The sequence below is a fragment of the Pseudonaja textilis genome, chromosome Z, assembly GCF_049901715.1.
Source record: "Pseudonaja textilis isolate UNSWEBS1 chromosome Z, rPseTex1.2, whole genome shotgun sequence".
Classification (NCBI taxonomy): domain Eukaryota; kingdom Metazoa; phylum Chordata; class Lepidosauria; order Squamata; family Elapidae; genus Pseudonaja; species Pseudonaja textilis.
Window position 1 is genome coordinate 6241020 of NC_142008.1, and position 14902 is coordinate 6255921.

Genomic DNA, 14902 nt, shown 5'->3' on the forward strand with positions numbered 1-14902 from the left:
ATAGCATTCTCTCAGAAGAAATTCTCTCTTATCTTTAATTATAGTTAAATACCACCTGAGTAACCATATTACCAATGCAAATGCTATGCATGATTCCTTCTTGGTCAGGATTAGCAAAACAAAAGTGGTTTGCATTCAATGTAAACCAAATAGTGGCAACAGCACTTAGACTTGTGCTGTTTAGAGAGTGCTTTTACAGCCCTCGCTAAATGGTTTACAGAATCTGCCTATTGCCCCCCACCCACCCAACGATCTGGGTCCTCATTTTACCCACCTCGGAAGGACGAGAGGCTGAATCAACCTGGAGCCTGGTGGGATGTGAACTGCCAAGTTCAAGGCAGCCAGCAGTCAGCAGAAGTAGCTTGCAGTGCTGCACTCTAACCACTGCACCACTATGGCTCAGTACAGATAGTCCTCAATTTACGACCAAAATTTCTATTGCTAAGATAGGTGGTTGTTAAATGAGTCATACTCAATTTTACAACCTTTCTTGTCACAGTTGTTAAGCAAATCATTCCAATTGTTAAGTGATTCACATGGTCATTAAGCGAATCTGGCTTCTCCCATCGTCAGAAGCCATCTGGGAAGGTCGCAAACGGCAATCACAGGACCTCTGGGATGCCACCACCATTACAAATACATGTTGCAAATTCTGATCGTGTGACCGTGGGAGTGCTGCAAAGATCAGGCATAAGTTACTTTTTTCAGCACTGTTTTAACTTCACTAAATGAATAGTTGTAAGTCGAGGACTATCTAAATTGGTGTCCTCTTTGCCTTCAGAAGTGATTACCATAAGATTTGGTATGGGCACTGCCTTGGTTTCAGAAGAGGACTGGGGGGAATTTCTGAAGTGATTGAGCTACAGGTAGCCCTCGACCACACAAGGGCCCCCAATTCCTGTTGCTAAGTGAAACAGTTGTTAAGAAAAATTTTGCTCCATTTTATGACCTTTCCTGCTACAAAAATTGTTAAGCGAATCACTGCAGTTGTTAAGTTAACAACATGGTTAAGGGAATCTGGCTTTCCCATCGACTGTGCTTGTCAAAAGGTCGCAAAAAGTTATCACGTGACCCCAGGTTACTCCAACCGTCTCAAGTACGAGTCAGTTTCCAAGGGTCTGAATTTTGATCATATGACCATGGGAATGCTGCAACAGTCATAAGTGTGAAAAACAGTCATAAATGACTTTTTTCAGTGCCACTGTAACTTCGAATGGTCACTATACAAACTGTTGTTAAGTGGAGGGCTACTTGTACAGTAGAACCTCCAGTCACAACCGTAATCTGTTTCATGACTTCGGTCACAACGCGATTTGGTTGTGACCGGAAGCAAGTCTGACTGCGCGTGCACATAAAAATACCGCAGAAGGGTAATTGGTGTGGAAGGGCAAATCGCCGTGGCTGTATTTGATCGCCACCTGAGTATTTGTTCATGACCAGATGCAAACATTTTCCAAAAATTTTATTCGTCACCCAATTTGGTCATGGTCAGAAGCATTCGTGACCAGAGGCTCTACTTTAATAGTCTGATTGTTACTTCTGTTTTGAAGATATTTATTTTATTTATATGATTTGTCAATTGCTTACAAGATGATAGGTATAAGAATAAATATGAGTATGAATGTAGGAAATAGGTACAGATAAATGGGAACAATAGGGACGGTAGGCACAATGGTGCACTTATGCACACCCCCTTACAGACCTCTTAGGAATGGGGTGAGGTCAATAGTGGTTAATTTGAGGTTAAAGGAATGGGGGTTAGAGGATGTGACAACAGAGTCAGGTAGTGCATTCCAGGCATTGACCACTCAGTTGCTGAAGTCGTACTTTCTGCAGTTTACATTGAGTTTGTATCTGTTGTGTGCTCTTGTCTTGTTGCGGTTGAAGCTGAAGTAGTCATTGACTGATAGGACTTTGCAGCAGATAATTTTGTGTACTACACTTAAGTCCAACCATAGGCAACATAGTTCTAGGTTGTCCAAGCGCCAAATGTCAAGCCTGGTGGTGTAGGGTATTCTGTTGTGAGCATGCCTCTAAATATTAGTTGCAGACAAAGAGTAGCAAAAGTGTTAAATAATTCCATCTTCTGGTTGTGAGCAGAGACATCTGCTATGAAAACTAATGCTGGATTAGGACGGAGCAATTTAGCAGGCCTAGTCGAATGTTCTTCTGATCTTACACAGTAAAAAAAGAAACTGAATTGGGGAAAAAATGGACACCGTTTAGAGTCCAGCTGTGTTAAGACACTTCCAAGAAAGAAAGGGCAACAACACCAAAAAGGAACAAAGCAATAAATACATCTTCTTGGAAGAACCACAACGTTTTTGCAGCCTGACACACTTTCTGCAAAGCCAGCCAGTTGCTGGCAGCTTCAGAGAAAGAAATCTTAGCCAGAAGACTCCAAAGACACACTTTGGATTCAGAACCAAGGATCCAAACCACAAAGAAGGAAGTGGGTTTAACAGGGGGGGAAATTAATCTGATCAACATGTATATTAATTAAAATTAAATGAGGTTAATATGCATCCATTTAAACACTTTGACCTACTTAACTAAATAGAATACAATAGTCCTCTATTTACAAAAGTTAGCTTAGTGACCATTCAAAGTTACAACACCACTGAAAAAAAGTGACTTCTGATTATTTTTCACCCTTATGAAAGTTGCAGCATCCCCAGGGTCATGTGATTTACCTTTGGATGCCTGATAACTGACTCACATTTATGACAGGGGCAGTGTCCCAGGGTCACGTAATCCCCTTTTGCAACCTTCTGATAAGCAAAGTCAGCGAGGAAAACAGATTCACTTTAACAACCATATGTGGCTAATTTAACAGCTGCAATGACTCACTTAACAAATGTGGCAGGGACAGTTGTAAAATGGGGCAAAACTCACTTAACAAATTTCTCACTTTAGCAAAATAAATTTTGGGCTCAACTGTGGTCATAGGTTGAGGACTACCTGTATAAAGAGACCTAGTTTATCTTTCAAGGACCCTCAATATTGTTGAGTGGCCTCTGTTCACCAAAGGAGAAGACATCCCACCATGTCTTCTCTCTCCTACAACTCAGCATTGGGTTAGAAAAAGAATACGAGTCCATGACACTTACCATCACTATAGTCGATGGGAGCATAGTCCCCTAAGAAAAGAGAAGCTGCAAAGTTGCTGACCAAGGATATTTTCTGGAGGCAGAAAAAGGAAAAAGAAGTAAATGACCATCCAAACAAGCAAATAATCGTATGACATGTATTTCTGTTTCACAGACAATTTAAAACAGAATGTTTTGAAACTCCCATTGAGTTCAGCAAGCATTTAAAATATGGCATTCAGAAAGAGGATCTGAGAGGGATTAATTATTATAAGATCTTGTTTTGATTTTTGTTTTGAGAGTTGCAAAAGACTAAGCTATCATAAACCTTCCTTTCTTCCTTCTTCTTTCCTTCCTTCCTTCCTTTCTCTTCCTCTTTGCTTCCCCCCTCTCACCTCTCTCTCTCTCCCTTACACGCATAAACCCATGGATTTTCAAAAAACTAAAACTAAAATCTTTAAAAGAGGTAATAAAGGCTGGATAAAGATCAAGTAAATGAATAAATAAAAATTAACTTGTCTTCTGAACATTATTTTATACTTGGAGGAAAGAAATTGAAGTCTAGCTATATTCATGGCATCTGTCATAAAAAGAATGAAGAAGTAAGAAGGCCAGAAAAATAGCTTGTTAGTTGAAGTCGTCTAATAACAGGTGCAATTAGAGTCTTATGCTACAACTGGGTCCCCAAACTGTGCTAAGCCATGCAGTAAACCCTGATTTATTTCCTTACTTATAGGTAGCATTCTCAGAATCCAAATATTGTGTTCAAAGGAAATCATCTCAGTCACTTGCTGAGATAGGCAGCATACTGTGATGGATTATTAATAATAGTAATGGCTGTAACACTTGGACTTATATACCACTTCATAGTGCTTTACATCCCTCTCTAAACAGTTTACAGAGTCAGCATCTGACAAGATCTATCTATCTATCTATCTATCTATCTATCTATCTATCTATCTATCTATCTATCTATCTATCTATCTATCTATCTATCTATCTACCTTATTTATCTATCTATCATCTATTTATTAAATTTATTGAGTACCCATCTTACCCCAAGATAACTCTGGGTAGTTTACAATATTAAAAAATAAAGTCTTACAAATATACAGTAGGAACTAAGTAATAAAAAGATAAATACACTAATTAAAAGAGGAGGAGGGAAGGAATAGGATGAGAAAGTGGGAGATGGTATCTGTTATTAGTTTGTCAACTTTCCCCAATGTGAAGAGCCCTCACTGAAGCTCCAAGCCAACTAGTAGAGCCAACCTTTAAGCTCTTGAGGAAGGTCAGGGAGGTTGGAGATTCTGGCTATAGCTGTGGAAACAATAAAGAACTCGACTCAGAAGAATCATCACGTTAATCTTGGCTTTGGGGGCTGCGCTCTATTTTGTGCATCTACCATGTACTCTAAGGCACTAGGCACTTTTTGGCACGAGGGAGCGGTTTCGTGAAAGTCAATTTTTCCACGGACCAAGGGAGGGGAGGGGACATAACCTTGATCCCTCACATGCGCAGTAGGGTTTGCGCTTCTTTGAGAGTCTATAACCTGGTGAAGTGGAGCTGAGGTAGTGATGCTAGCTCTGGGGAGTGGCTGATAATTCATATACAGCATCGCTTGCTTGCCCGCCCCTCACCTCCAGCTGTGCGGTGCAGTTTATAACAAGCCATGGACCGGTACTGGTCAGCGGCCTGAGTGTTAGAGACCCTGACTTTAAGGATTATTAGAGAGAGGCTTTCTTCACCCCCCCCTTACTCTAACACAGGGGTGTCAAACTCAAGGCCCGGGAGCTAGAGCCGCCCCGCAGGATTCTTAGATCTGGCCTGCGGGGCTGCCCTGAAAACAGCGAAGGACTGGCTCGTGATGCTTCTGCCGGTGAAAACGGCCCCCCGAGCTCTGTTTTCAGCTGCCACGGCCTCCTGCAACCCTCTGCCAGTGAAAATGGAGCTTGGGAGGGCTGCCTGAGCTCTGTTTTCACGGGCAGAGGGTTGCGGTAGGTTGTGGTAGCCGAAAACGGAGCTCAGGAGCCTGTTTTTGCTGGTAGAGCATTCAGGCTACCACAGGCACCCCTGACAGGAGTGACGTCAAGCTGGCCACCCCCACCGAGGTCAAACACAACCCTGATGTGGCCCCCAATGAAACTGAGTTGGACATCCCTGCTCTAACACAAACTGTCTGGACCCTAATATCATTCTGGAATGTGCCTTCAGCCTACTACATTCCATCGCACATGCAAATTTAATAAATTTAATAATACATAAATAAAATCACACAAGCTCAGCTCTTGGACACCAACGTGCAATATCATGACTGGAGTGGTATTTAGATCATTTTGTGATTTGCCCCATCCCCTTTCCCTCCGTGAACACCCTGCACACATACACACACACATACACACACACACACACACATACACACACACACTCAGACCTCGTGCATTTTGATAGTCACCCTTGATCAAAAGCTAATGCAGAAAGGAACTTACTTTCTTTCATGTCTGCAATGCATTTTGGAATTGCATTATAAGAGACAACTTTTTTTTCTTTAAATGGGAGCGGGTGATAAATTCATCAGTTAATAATCCCCATCTCTAATTTCACCCACTTTCTATAGGAGAAGGGATCATATCTGGAATTGCATTTCTGGCATAAGGGTATGCTCAGTTAACAAAATAGCTAATATTAAGCATTCAGATTAATGCGATGCAGCATCAGCAGCCCTTTTACTGAACCTCCTTTCATAGATCTCTTTTCTGTTTAATGAGGGGCTTTTGTTACCATATTTATGCTAATGTAATTTGTACAAGCATTGCGATAAGTTCCCCTTGCAGACCATAATAAAACCTAAATTAGTTATGATTCCCAATAAACGAGCAGAAGATTAGCAAACCTCGGTTTGTGAATAGACTTCAGGATCCTGGCTGTAAATCTTCGCTATCTGGTTTCCTGTAAAACGCTGAGAAAGGACAGGCCACCAATATTTAGGAACACAAATTGTAAATGGAGTCAATAATAATTAACTCACCATAATGAGTTCACGGCATTGCACCCTGGATGTTTTAATTTATTAAAGGCATAACAGCAGTTACTATTCAGATGCAACAGGCATAAAACAGATGATAATGCATTGACAGGTGAATGTTTAACTCACCTGGAGTTTAAAAAAGTAACTGAAAAATAGGGTTCCCCATAATATGTCAGAAACAATAAATCATGGGAAGTAACCTTTCTGGACACTTAGGCAAGATTTCAAAAATTTCCAGGAATGATTCATTCATATCAGAGGTGGAATGTGCAACACAAATGTGTTCATACCTGGAATAGTATGTGCAAATTATTTGGGGAGAAGGGAGGAAGAGCTGCTGCCTAGACCCGTGATGGCAAATCTATGGCACGCATGCCAGAGGTGACACACGGAGCCCTCTCCGTGGGCACGTGAGCCGTTGCCCCAGCTCAGCTCCGCTGTGCATGCGTGTGCACCTCACACCGGCCAGCTGGTCTCCGGGTCCCTGCCCCCTGGGTGGAGTGCATGTGCAGGGGCCGCACGGGGATGACATTTTGGGGATGCGCAACATGCATCTTTGGGCACTCAGTGCCGAAAAGGTCAGCCATCAGGGGCTTAGACAATGTCTATCAAATGACATTTTAGTCCTGGGGTGGCGATGGGATCTCAGAAGGTATCCTCCATAGTTGTCAGGAGCATAAAAACAGGGCGAAGGAGATACTTTCAGACTTGCAAGACTCTGTTACTGTAATCTTATTATAAAAATAATGTTAGTACTCTTGGTTGGTACTTCTTATCTGGACTACCTCAAAAGGCTGATGTCAAATCTTGCAAGTCTCCGTTGGGATGTTTTTCTCCACCATCACCACCACCCTGGTTCAAACTCAGATGTTGATTATCAGACTGTTGTCTAGGGCTAGGCTGCGTCTTCACCTCCTGCTGTCTCTCAAGGTCAAAAGTCTCCAAACTTGGCCACTTAAAAGACCTGAGGATCTCTGGGCGTCCACAAATCTTGACGTGGCCAAGTTTGCGGATCCCTGCCCAAGGTCATTCTCATATATACCACTACGAAATTGAGACCTCAGGCCATACAACACCCTCAATCGGTTGAATTTCAGCCGGACGCTTTGAAAGGCTCGGATGGAAACTGTGGGAGATAGAAATGGTTTGTCTCCCAGATTCCTCCCATTCTCATCCCCACCCTAATCGTAAACAATTCAATCCTGCCCTCCTCTTCCGCTTTCCTTATCCATCAGTTCGTTTCATAGGAAGGTTTAAAGGCCAGGATGAAGATCCGGATCCCCCATAAGTCACTTCTTCCCTATTCTAGAGAGTTGAGTCGTGTTGTTCAACTTTGGGGACTTTTAAGACCTATGGACTTCAACTCCCAGAATTGCTTGGAACTTCCACGCAGACTGCAGAATTCTGGGAGTTGATGTCCACACCATCTTAATGTGCCCAAGGTTGAGAAACAATTCAAGTGTTGGACTAGAACTAGACTCAAGTGTACTCTCACACGATGGCTTTAATCAGTTTCCTTCTCTGAGCCTGAGCCAAATCAGCAAGAGAAGGATGAGGACAAATCCAAATCAAACCACAACAGCTATACAATCCCCCAAGGAGATTGGTTGCTTCCATAACTAGATTTTTAAGTCTGAAATTTCTACTCTACTTCCTCTCTACGGTATCTCCAAATAATCTTGTTGTCTGCGGAGTTTCAATCCCAGTTATTGTGGAATTGAAGGATCCACTTAAAATCTAGCTACAGTATTACTCAGATTTAACAGATAACAGAGAATCAGAGTTGGAAGGGACCTTGTAAGTCATCTAGTCCAACCCTCCGCCCAAGTAGGAGACCCTACACCATTTCTGACAGATGGGAGTCCAATCTCTTCTTGAAAGTCTCAAGTGATGGCGCTCCCACAACTTCCGAGGACAACTTCTGTTCCATTGGTTGATGGTTCTCACTGTCAGAAAGCTTCTCCTTATTTCCTGGTTGAATCTCTCCTTGTTCAGTTTCCATCCATTATTCTTTGTCTCGCCTTCAGGTGTTATAGAAAATAGCTTGACCCCCTTCTCCTCCCTGTGGCAGCCCCTCAAATATTGGAAGGCTGCTATCACGTCTCCGCTGGTCCTTCTCTTCACTAGACTAGCCAGGCCCAGTTCCTGTAACCGTTCTTCATATGTTTCAGCCTCCAGTCCCCTAATCATCCTGGTTGATTTGGAAGACATTGTAGATAATCTTTGACTTACAACCATAATTGCAGTCAAAAGTCATGAGGGTGGTAAAGTGGGACTGAGCCAATTTAATGACATTTACAGCAGTCATTAAGCGAACATGGCAATCGTAAAGCAAATGTGGTGGTCATACAGTGAATGCCATGGCCATTAAGCAAACCCATTGTTCTCTATAGGCGTTTTCTGGTGGAAACCAGAAGTAAATGCCGGTTTTCGTTAAAAAAAAAAAAAAACCCTTCATAAATCACTGTCATGGGATTGTTGGGCCCTGCAAAAGGCTGTAAATGAAGGCTAATTGCTAAGTGCCCAGAATGTGGTCACGTGACTATGGGAGGAAGGGAATGAGGCAGCCGTCCAAACTTCAGAACTTGCTCATAAACACCTTTTGGAGACTTTGTCGTAACTCTGAATGGTCCCTTCGTGACTTAAGTCCTAAGTCAATGCTTAGGACCAGTCCCTTCAAACATTTTTTTTTTCCTACGAACCTGCCAGTGTAATTGCTTTCTTTAAAAAGCCCATACATTTTATTCTCTATACATTTTCTCTTCCATTAATGAGAACATCAGCTACCTGCACTATTAAAATCAAAGTTATATAACCTGAAGCTGCAGAGCAAACTTTCGAGCTTCTAACAATTTTTATTGTAAGAGAAAAGGGAAATCACTAAAAAAAAAAAGGGAGCTGTCTTATTTAAAAGATCTGCTTTCAGTTTTAATTTCATTGTAATATAAAGAAGAGGAAGCTTGGCTTCTAACCTGCTTCTCCCAGATTTGAGGGAGATGAACGCTCAGAAAAGTTTAGCATGGGCCCCAGACAGAAAATATTTGTCTGACCTGATCTAAATTTTGTTTGTTTCACAGAACTCAAAGCAGAACAGCCTTCTGCGCCCCATTTTGTCCTCCCCCACCAAAAAATGTACAGGTAGTCTTCAACTTAGGACCACAAGCGTGAGCAGAACTTCAATGGCTAAGTGATGCAGTTGTTAAGTGAATCATGTTCTATTTCACCATTATTATTGTCACGGTCATTAAACAAATCACAGAGTTCCCCAAGCGAATCGATTGAGTGATTGTTGGGAACCCCAGTTGCAAATCCTTGCAGCTGTCATCAATAAATGCCAAGCATTGTTGATAATGTGACAGTGAGGACATCGTGATGGTTGTAAGTGTGAGGTTTGGTTGTAAGTCATTTTTTTCAGTGTAGTCATAACTGCGAACAGCTGTTAAGTGGATGGTCATGTTGCGGTTCGCCGACAGCAGGTGTGGACGGCAGAAGTATCGGATGGTGAGGACGAAAGGGAACCAGTCAGGGAGTCTGGAGAGGACTCGGACGAGGGTCCTGCATCTGATGCAGGGATAGGCTCAGGAGCATCCGGGAGTGGGGTGCTGCCTTCGGAGCTTTTGGAGTCTGGCAGCAGCGATGCAGAGGACCCAGGGGAGCCTGTTCCCAGTGTGCGTGTGCACAGAGCTGCTAGAAGGCGAGAGCAGCTGAAGCAGAAGGGGTGACTTGGGAGGAGTCTGGGAGGAGACTGCCCTTCCCATAAGGGATAAAAGTCAGACCTCAATGACGAATCCTTTGCAGGAAGCAAAGTAGTTCAGTAATCACCGAGTCCTTCATGAAGCTCTGTACTCTGGTTGGTTTTGGCTGGGTATTTGGGTTGGTTTATGTTAGCCTTAATTGGACTTCTGATTTCTTGGCAGCCTTCGACAGCACTGAAAAGCATGCTCTTATCCGGAGGAATTATGTCTAATTAGTTTTGGCTGGGAATACAAGTAATTCCCAGCATTGCATTAAAAAAGGTTTCACTTTTAAATTCAGCTTGTGTTTTATTAAATTTGACAAAGCCTGGGTCAGAACAGGTCATTAAGTTGAGGACTACCTTTGCTTTTTATGGCAGGGTTCCCCAACCTTTCTGGGTTGGGGACCCTGGGAGCAACCACTGGAACAACACTTATCATGGGGACAACACTGGAAAAGAAGCCTTAGACAATGTTCACATTAGACCTTCTTGGTCACCTTCTCTCCTGTCTTCTCCAACAGCTCTCACCCATAAGCTCGGGATCCAGTGATGTCGGCTAATTTCTGAGCCCCTCCGGCCTTTTTTTCCAGAGAATTACACTGTGCAGCTGTGCTGGAATCCATCCAGACTGGGCTGTTGCTGATAGAAAAGCAATTCTGTCGGAAGCAAGGAAGAGACCGCAGAACAGCCGATAAAGTCAGAGTTGCAAGTTGGTTTTTTTAACACAATAAAGCTAGGGCTCAACGCACCGCCGCAGTTGAGCCCAAGTTTTCTGTTGCTAAGCAAGACGGTTGTGAAGTGAGTTGTGCCCCATTCTACGGTCTTTTTTTTAACCACACTTATTAAGCGAAACACTGTCATTAAGTGAATCATGCAGTTGTTAAGTGAATCTGGCTCCCTCGATTATCTTTGCTTAACGGAAGCTGAGTAGGAAGGTTAAATTTGATGACTTCATAGCCCTGGGACACTGCAACTGTTGTAAATACAGGCCAGTTGCCAAGCACCAAATTTTGATCGTGGGGATGCTGCAATGGTCATAAGTGTGAAAAACAGTCATAAGTCACTTTTTTCAATGCCACTGAAACAGTTGAACAGTCAAGGACTACAATCAAGTCAGGGTCAAAAATTGGTTTAGGACTGTAGCGCATCTTAGGAGCTTCTGTGACGCAGTGGTTAGAGTGCAGTACTGCAAGCTACTTCTGCAGCCAGCTGCCTACAATTTGGCAGTTCAAATCCCACCAGGCTCAAGGTTGACTCAGCTTTCCATCCTTTCGAAGTGGGTAAAATGAGGGCCCAGATTGTTGGGGGAAAGAGGCTGACTCTGTAAACCGCTTAGAGGGGGCTGTAATGCACTGTAAAGCGGTATATAAGTCTAAGTGCTATTGCTATTGCTATCTTACTTCTACACTGGTAAGTGTAACAACGATGCAAGGGAAATATTTTAGCAAGAAAAACAGTCATTATTTTTAATGCACATTAGGCATTATCCTCTACTTTGGGACATTCAAGTCACAGAAAAACTTACCAGGGGCTACACTTAAGCTGTGTAAGAAGCTATATGATGGTGTTTTTAATTGTATTAAGCAACCCAGGTAGGATGCATTTTCTATGCAGGTAGTCCTCGAATTATGAGCACAATGGGGACCTATCCCGCTTTTTAAGCAAAATGAGATTTTTTTCTTTTAAAAAATCGAAGCAAGTCCAATTTAAAAGCATGCTCCAAAAGAGGTGAATTTTTTTTTTTAAGCCAATGAAATCATAAACCCAGCAGGAAGAACATTTTAAAGAGATGCAGTGACTACGGGACAGATTAACTCTAAATCATTGTAAGCAAAATTGGTAACTGTCCACAATCTTTCTCAAATTGTCCGTATACAAGAATCATTTCAATTCTAACATCCTGTGGTTATTTTGATATTTTATTATTTATTTTGGTTTGACCATATTAATTTAAAACTTTCATTTATTTGTTAAATTAATTTTTAATGTTCTTCATGCTTTTGTATCTATGTTCGTACATTATTGCCAGCCGCCCAAAGTTACTCAAAACAGTTGCAACAAGCGGCATATTAATTAATTAATTAGTTAAATAAATAAATAAAATTTGCCGAGCAAATTCGACCCAGAGTCTCTTAAATCTCAGCATTAACTTCATTTTTTTAAATGCATGTGTCTGAAATGCAAGTCTGCAAAATCCTGTTAATCACATTAAGAGGACAAGTTGGATCAACTAATTACCATAGCTGAAAAAAAAGTACAAAGTGAAAGTCAAAAACCCATGTGGATTTTTGCAGAAATGGCAATCCGGAGCTTGAATGAAATCAGTATGTCACAATGTTATTTGTCTATTTTATGAAGACAGGAACAAGAAACAATCCATCTTCCTTGCTCTTCTCTTTCTTAAAGAGTAAGTAAATGTGGAAGGTATCACATGGTCTATTGTAAAGGAAAAATCCATCACCTTGTGATGTAGTATCAGCCGCATTTGTTCTTAGCCAAGAAAATTATAAAGCATCTTCTACGGTTTTCTAAGATCAATCAGCGTTAAGGTCAGTGAGCAGGAACAACTTCTAACTTCCTCAAAAAAAAAAAAACCCTCTGGAGACAGTTACCTTCAGTGATTGATGTAAAGGAAGCACAGGTGATAAATTCTGCAAAACAGAGCTTGCTCCTTCTTTCCAATAGACACTTCCATGTTGCTGTTAAGTTAGGAAAAACAGAGAAAGAGGGGTTGATGCTATAATTCCCATTAAATGGTAATAAATGTGCATAACACCAGCACTGAATAATGTGAGCAAAGGTGAGATTAAAACAATTATTTACTGCTGAAAGAAAAAGGCTTTTTCTAACATTTTCTTTTTGGTTTCCTTCTATAATTACATACCAGGATCAAAATATCTTTTAGAAAACTATAAACCATTCCGGGGTAGACAGACAGATAATAGGTAATAATACAGTAGATGACAGAAAAATGATAGAAAGGTAGACATACTGTGATTCACAGGGAATAGTGTGTGTGTGTGTGTGTGTGTGTGTGTGTGTGTGTGTGTTTAGTCACACGCGCACGCACGCACACACACACACACAATGTTACATCCATATACATACCAAATATCTCAACTAAAACAAAAATAAAAAATACATTTAAAAACAAATCAACAACTTTCTATTACTTAGAAAACAGAAATGTTTTTCTAAGTAATCCCAGATTCTAGAACCGTGATGGCGAACCTAATGTATGTGTGCCAGAAGTGGCACGCAGAGCCATCTCTCCAGACACGCTACGCCGCAGGGGTGGGATTCAAATTTTTAACAACTGGTTCTGTGGGCATGGCTTGGGGATGGGCATGGCTTGGTGGTCATGTGACTGGGTGGACGTGGCTTGGTGGTCATGTGACTGGCTGGGTGTGGCCAACTCAATATCACTCACATCAAGACATGCATCTCCTCGCCTGCCCTCTCATGACTGTGGGGATGCTGCAACAGTCGTAAGTGTAAAAAATGGTCATAACTCACTTTTTTCAGTGCCATTGTAACTTTGAACGGTCACTCCACACAAGCAAATTATCAGCAATGGAGGGGAAAAAAAAACTCCAGAGATATTCCAGAGACAGGACGTCTAGTCCTGCCAAGAATGTAATAAGGGCTAATGGAGAGGCAGTTTCTGTAAGCAACACCAGAATGTTTCCTTCCTGCCTTCCTTACAGGATTAGGCCAGTAATTTCTTCTAGCAACAGGTTCTCCGAACTGCTTAGAATGTTAACAACCGTTTCTAGCAAATAGGTGCAAACTGGTAGAATCCCATCCCTGGCTAGCTGTCACCTGTTGCTCTTCTGGCTTCCAGCATGCATATGCACGCCGGCCAGCTGCTCTTCATGCACACAGAAGCACTGGAAACCAGAAGAGCAGCTCCCTGGCATGTGAAGCTGAACTTCCGGTTTCCAGTGTGCGCACATGGGCAGCCAGCTGGTCTTTGTGCATGCATACACACCAAAAACCCGAAAGACCAGGTAGCTGGCACACATATGCATGCTGAACACTGGAAGCTCAGCTTCCCAGCATGTACATACACACGAGGCAGCTGCTCTTCCGGTTTTTGGCACTCCTGCCCACCCGTGCTGCAGAGCTGCTATTCCAGTTTCTGGAGCTCCCCCATGTGCACATGCGCTCCCGTTTTGGCACTTGATGCCAAAAATATTTCCACAACACTGTTCTAGAATGTATTTTACTGTTCAGAGGTGGGAATTAAATGAATTACAAATTAACTTTCCACTTCAAAAATAGAAACGCAACTCATCCTAGTAGCAGACAAGGAGCTGAAGACAGCAGTAGTGATCGATTCAGTGCCACCAAGTGAGGAGGAAGAAAAGCTGGAGAAGTAGCTGGGCTTGGAGGAGGAAGTGGAGAGAATGGAAATGGGAAGTCAAGGCTCCAACAGACCTCAAAAACAAAGCACTCTGTCTAGAAGAGGGAGGATTAGGAACAGTGGAGATCTTGCACAGAACCCACAAAACCCCAGGCTTCTGGAGGAAGCAAGGGAAGAAGACATATAACACCCATAGGGAGGGAGGGAGGGAGGGAGGAAGGAAGTCAATAGGAGGGAGGGAGGAAGGAAGGAAGTCAATCGGAGGAAGGGAGGGAGGGGGGAAGGAAGGAAGGAAGGAAGGAACGAAGGAAGGAAGGAAGGAAGGAAGGAAGGAGGGAAGGAAGTCAATAGGAGGGAGGGAGGAAGGAAGGAAGTCAATAGGAGGGAGGGAGGAAGGAAGTCAATAGGAGGGAGGAAGGAAGGAAGTCAATAGGAGGGAAGAAGGAAGGAAGTCAATAGGAGGGAGGGAGGAAGGAAGTCAATAGGGAGGAGGGAGGAAGGAAGTCAATAGGAGGGGAGGGAGAGGAAGGAAGGAAGGAAGTCAATAGGAGGGAGGGAGGAAGGAAGTCAATAGAGGAGGGAGGAAGGAAGGAAGTCAATAGGAGAGAGGAAGGAAGGAAGTCAATAGGAGGAAAGAAGTCAATAGGAGGGAAGGAGGAAGGAAGTAAAAAGTCAATAGGAGG

General features: G+C 42.6%; 1 protein-coding gene across 3 annotated transcripts in view; it reads right to left on the bottom strand.

Moving 5' to 3' along the window:
• XYLB (xylulokinase) overlaps positions 1 to 14902 on the bottom strand; it is a 133953-nt gene that overhangs the window by 99866 nt on the left and 19185 nt on the right. For all 3 annotated transcript variants that reach the window (XR_015740281.1, XM_087917419.1, XM_087917420.1), the window contains 4 exons: positions 12466 to 12552; positions 10383 to 10509; positions 5983 to 6050; positions 3111 to 3183 (listed from right to left, as the gene is read on the bottom strand). Coding sequence is in view for 2 of the 3 variants with exons in the window: in XM_087917419.1 (XP_087773545.1) it covers positions 3111 to 3183; positions 5983 to 6050; positions 10383 to 10509; positions 12466 to 12552 (355 nt within the window). In the remaining variant the exon portion in view is untranslated. The remainder of the gene's footprint in view (positions 1 to 3110; positions 3184 to 5982; positions 6051 to 10382; positions 10510 to 12465; positions 12553 to 14902) is intronic.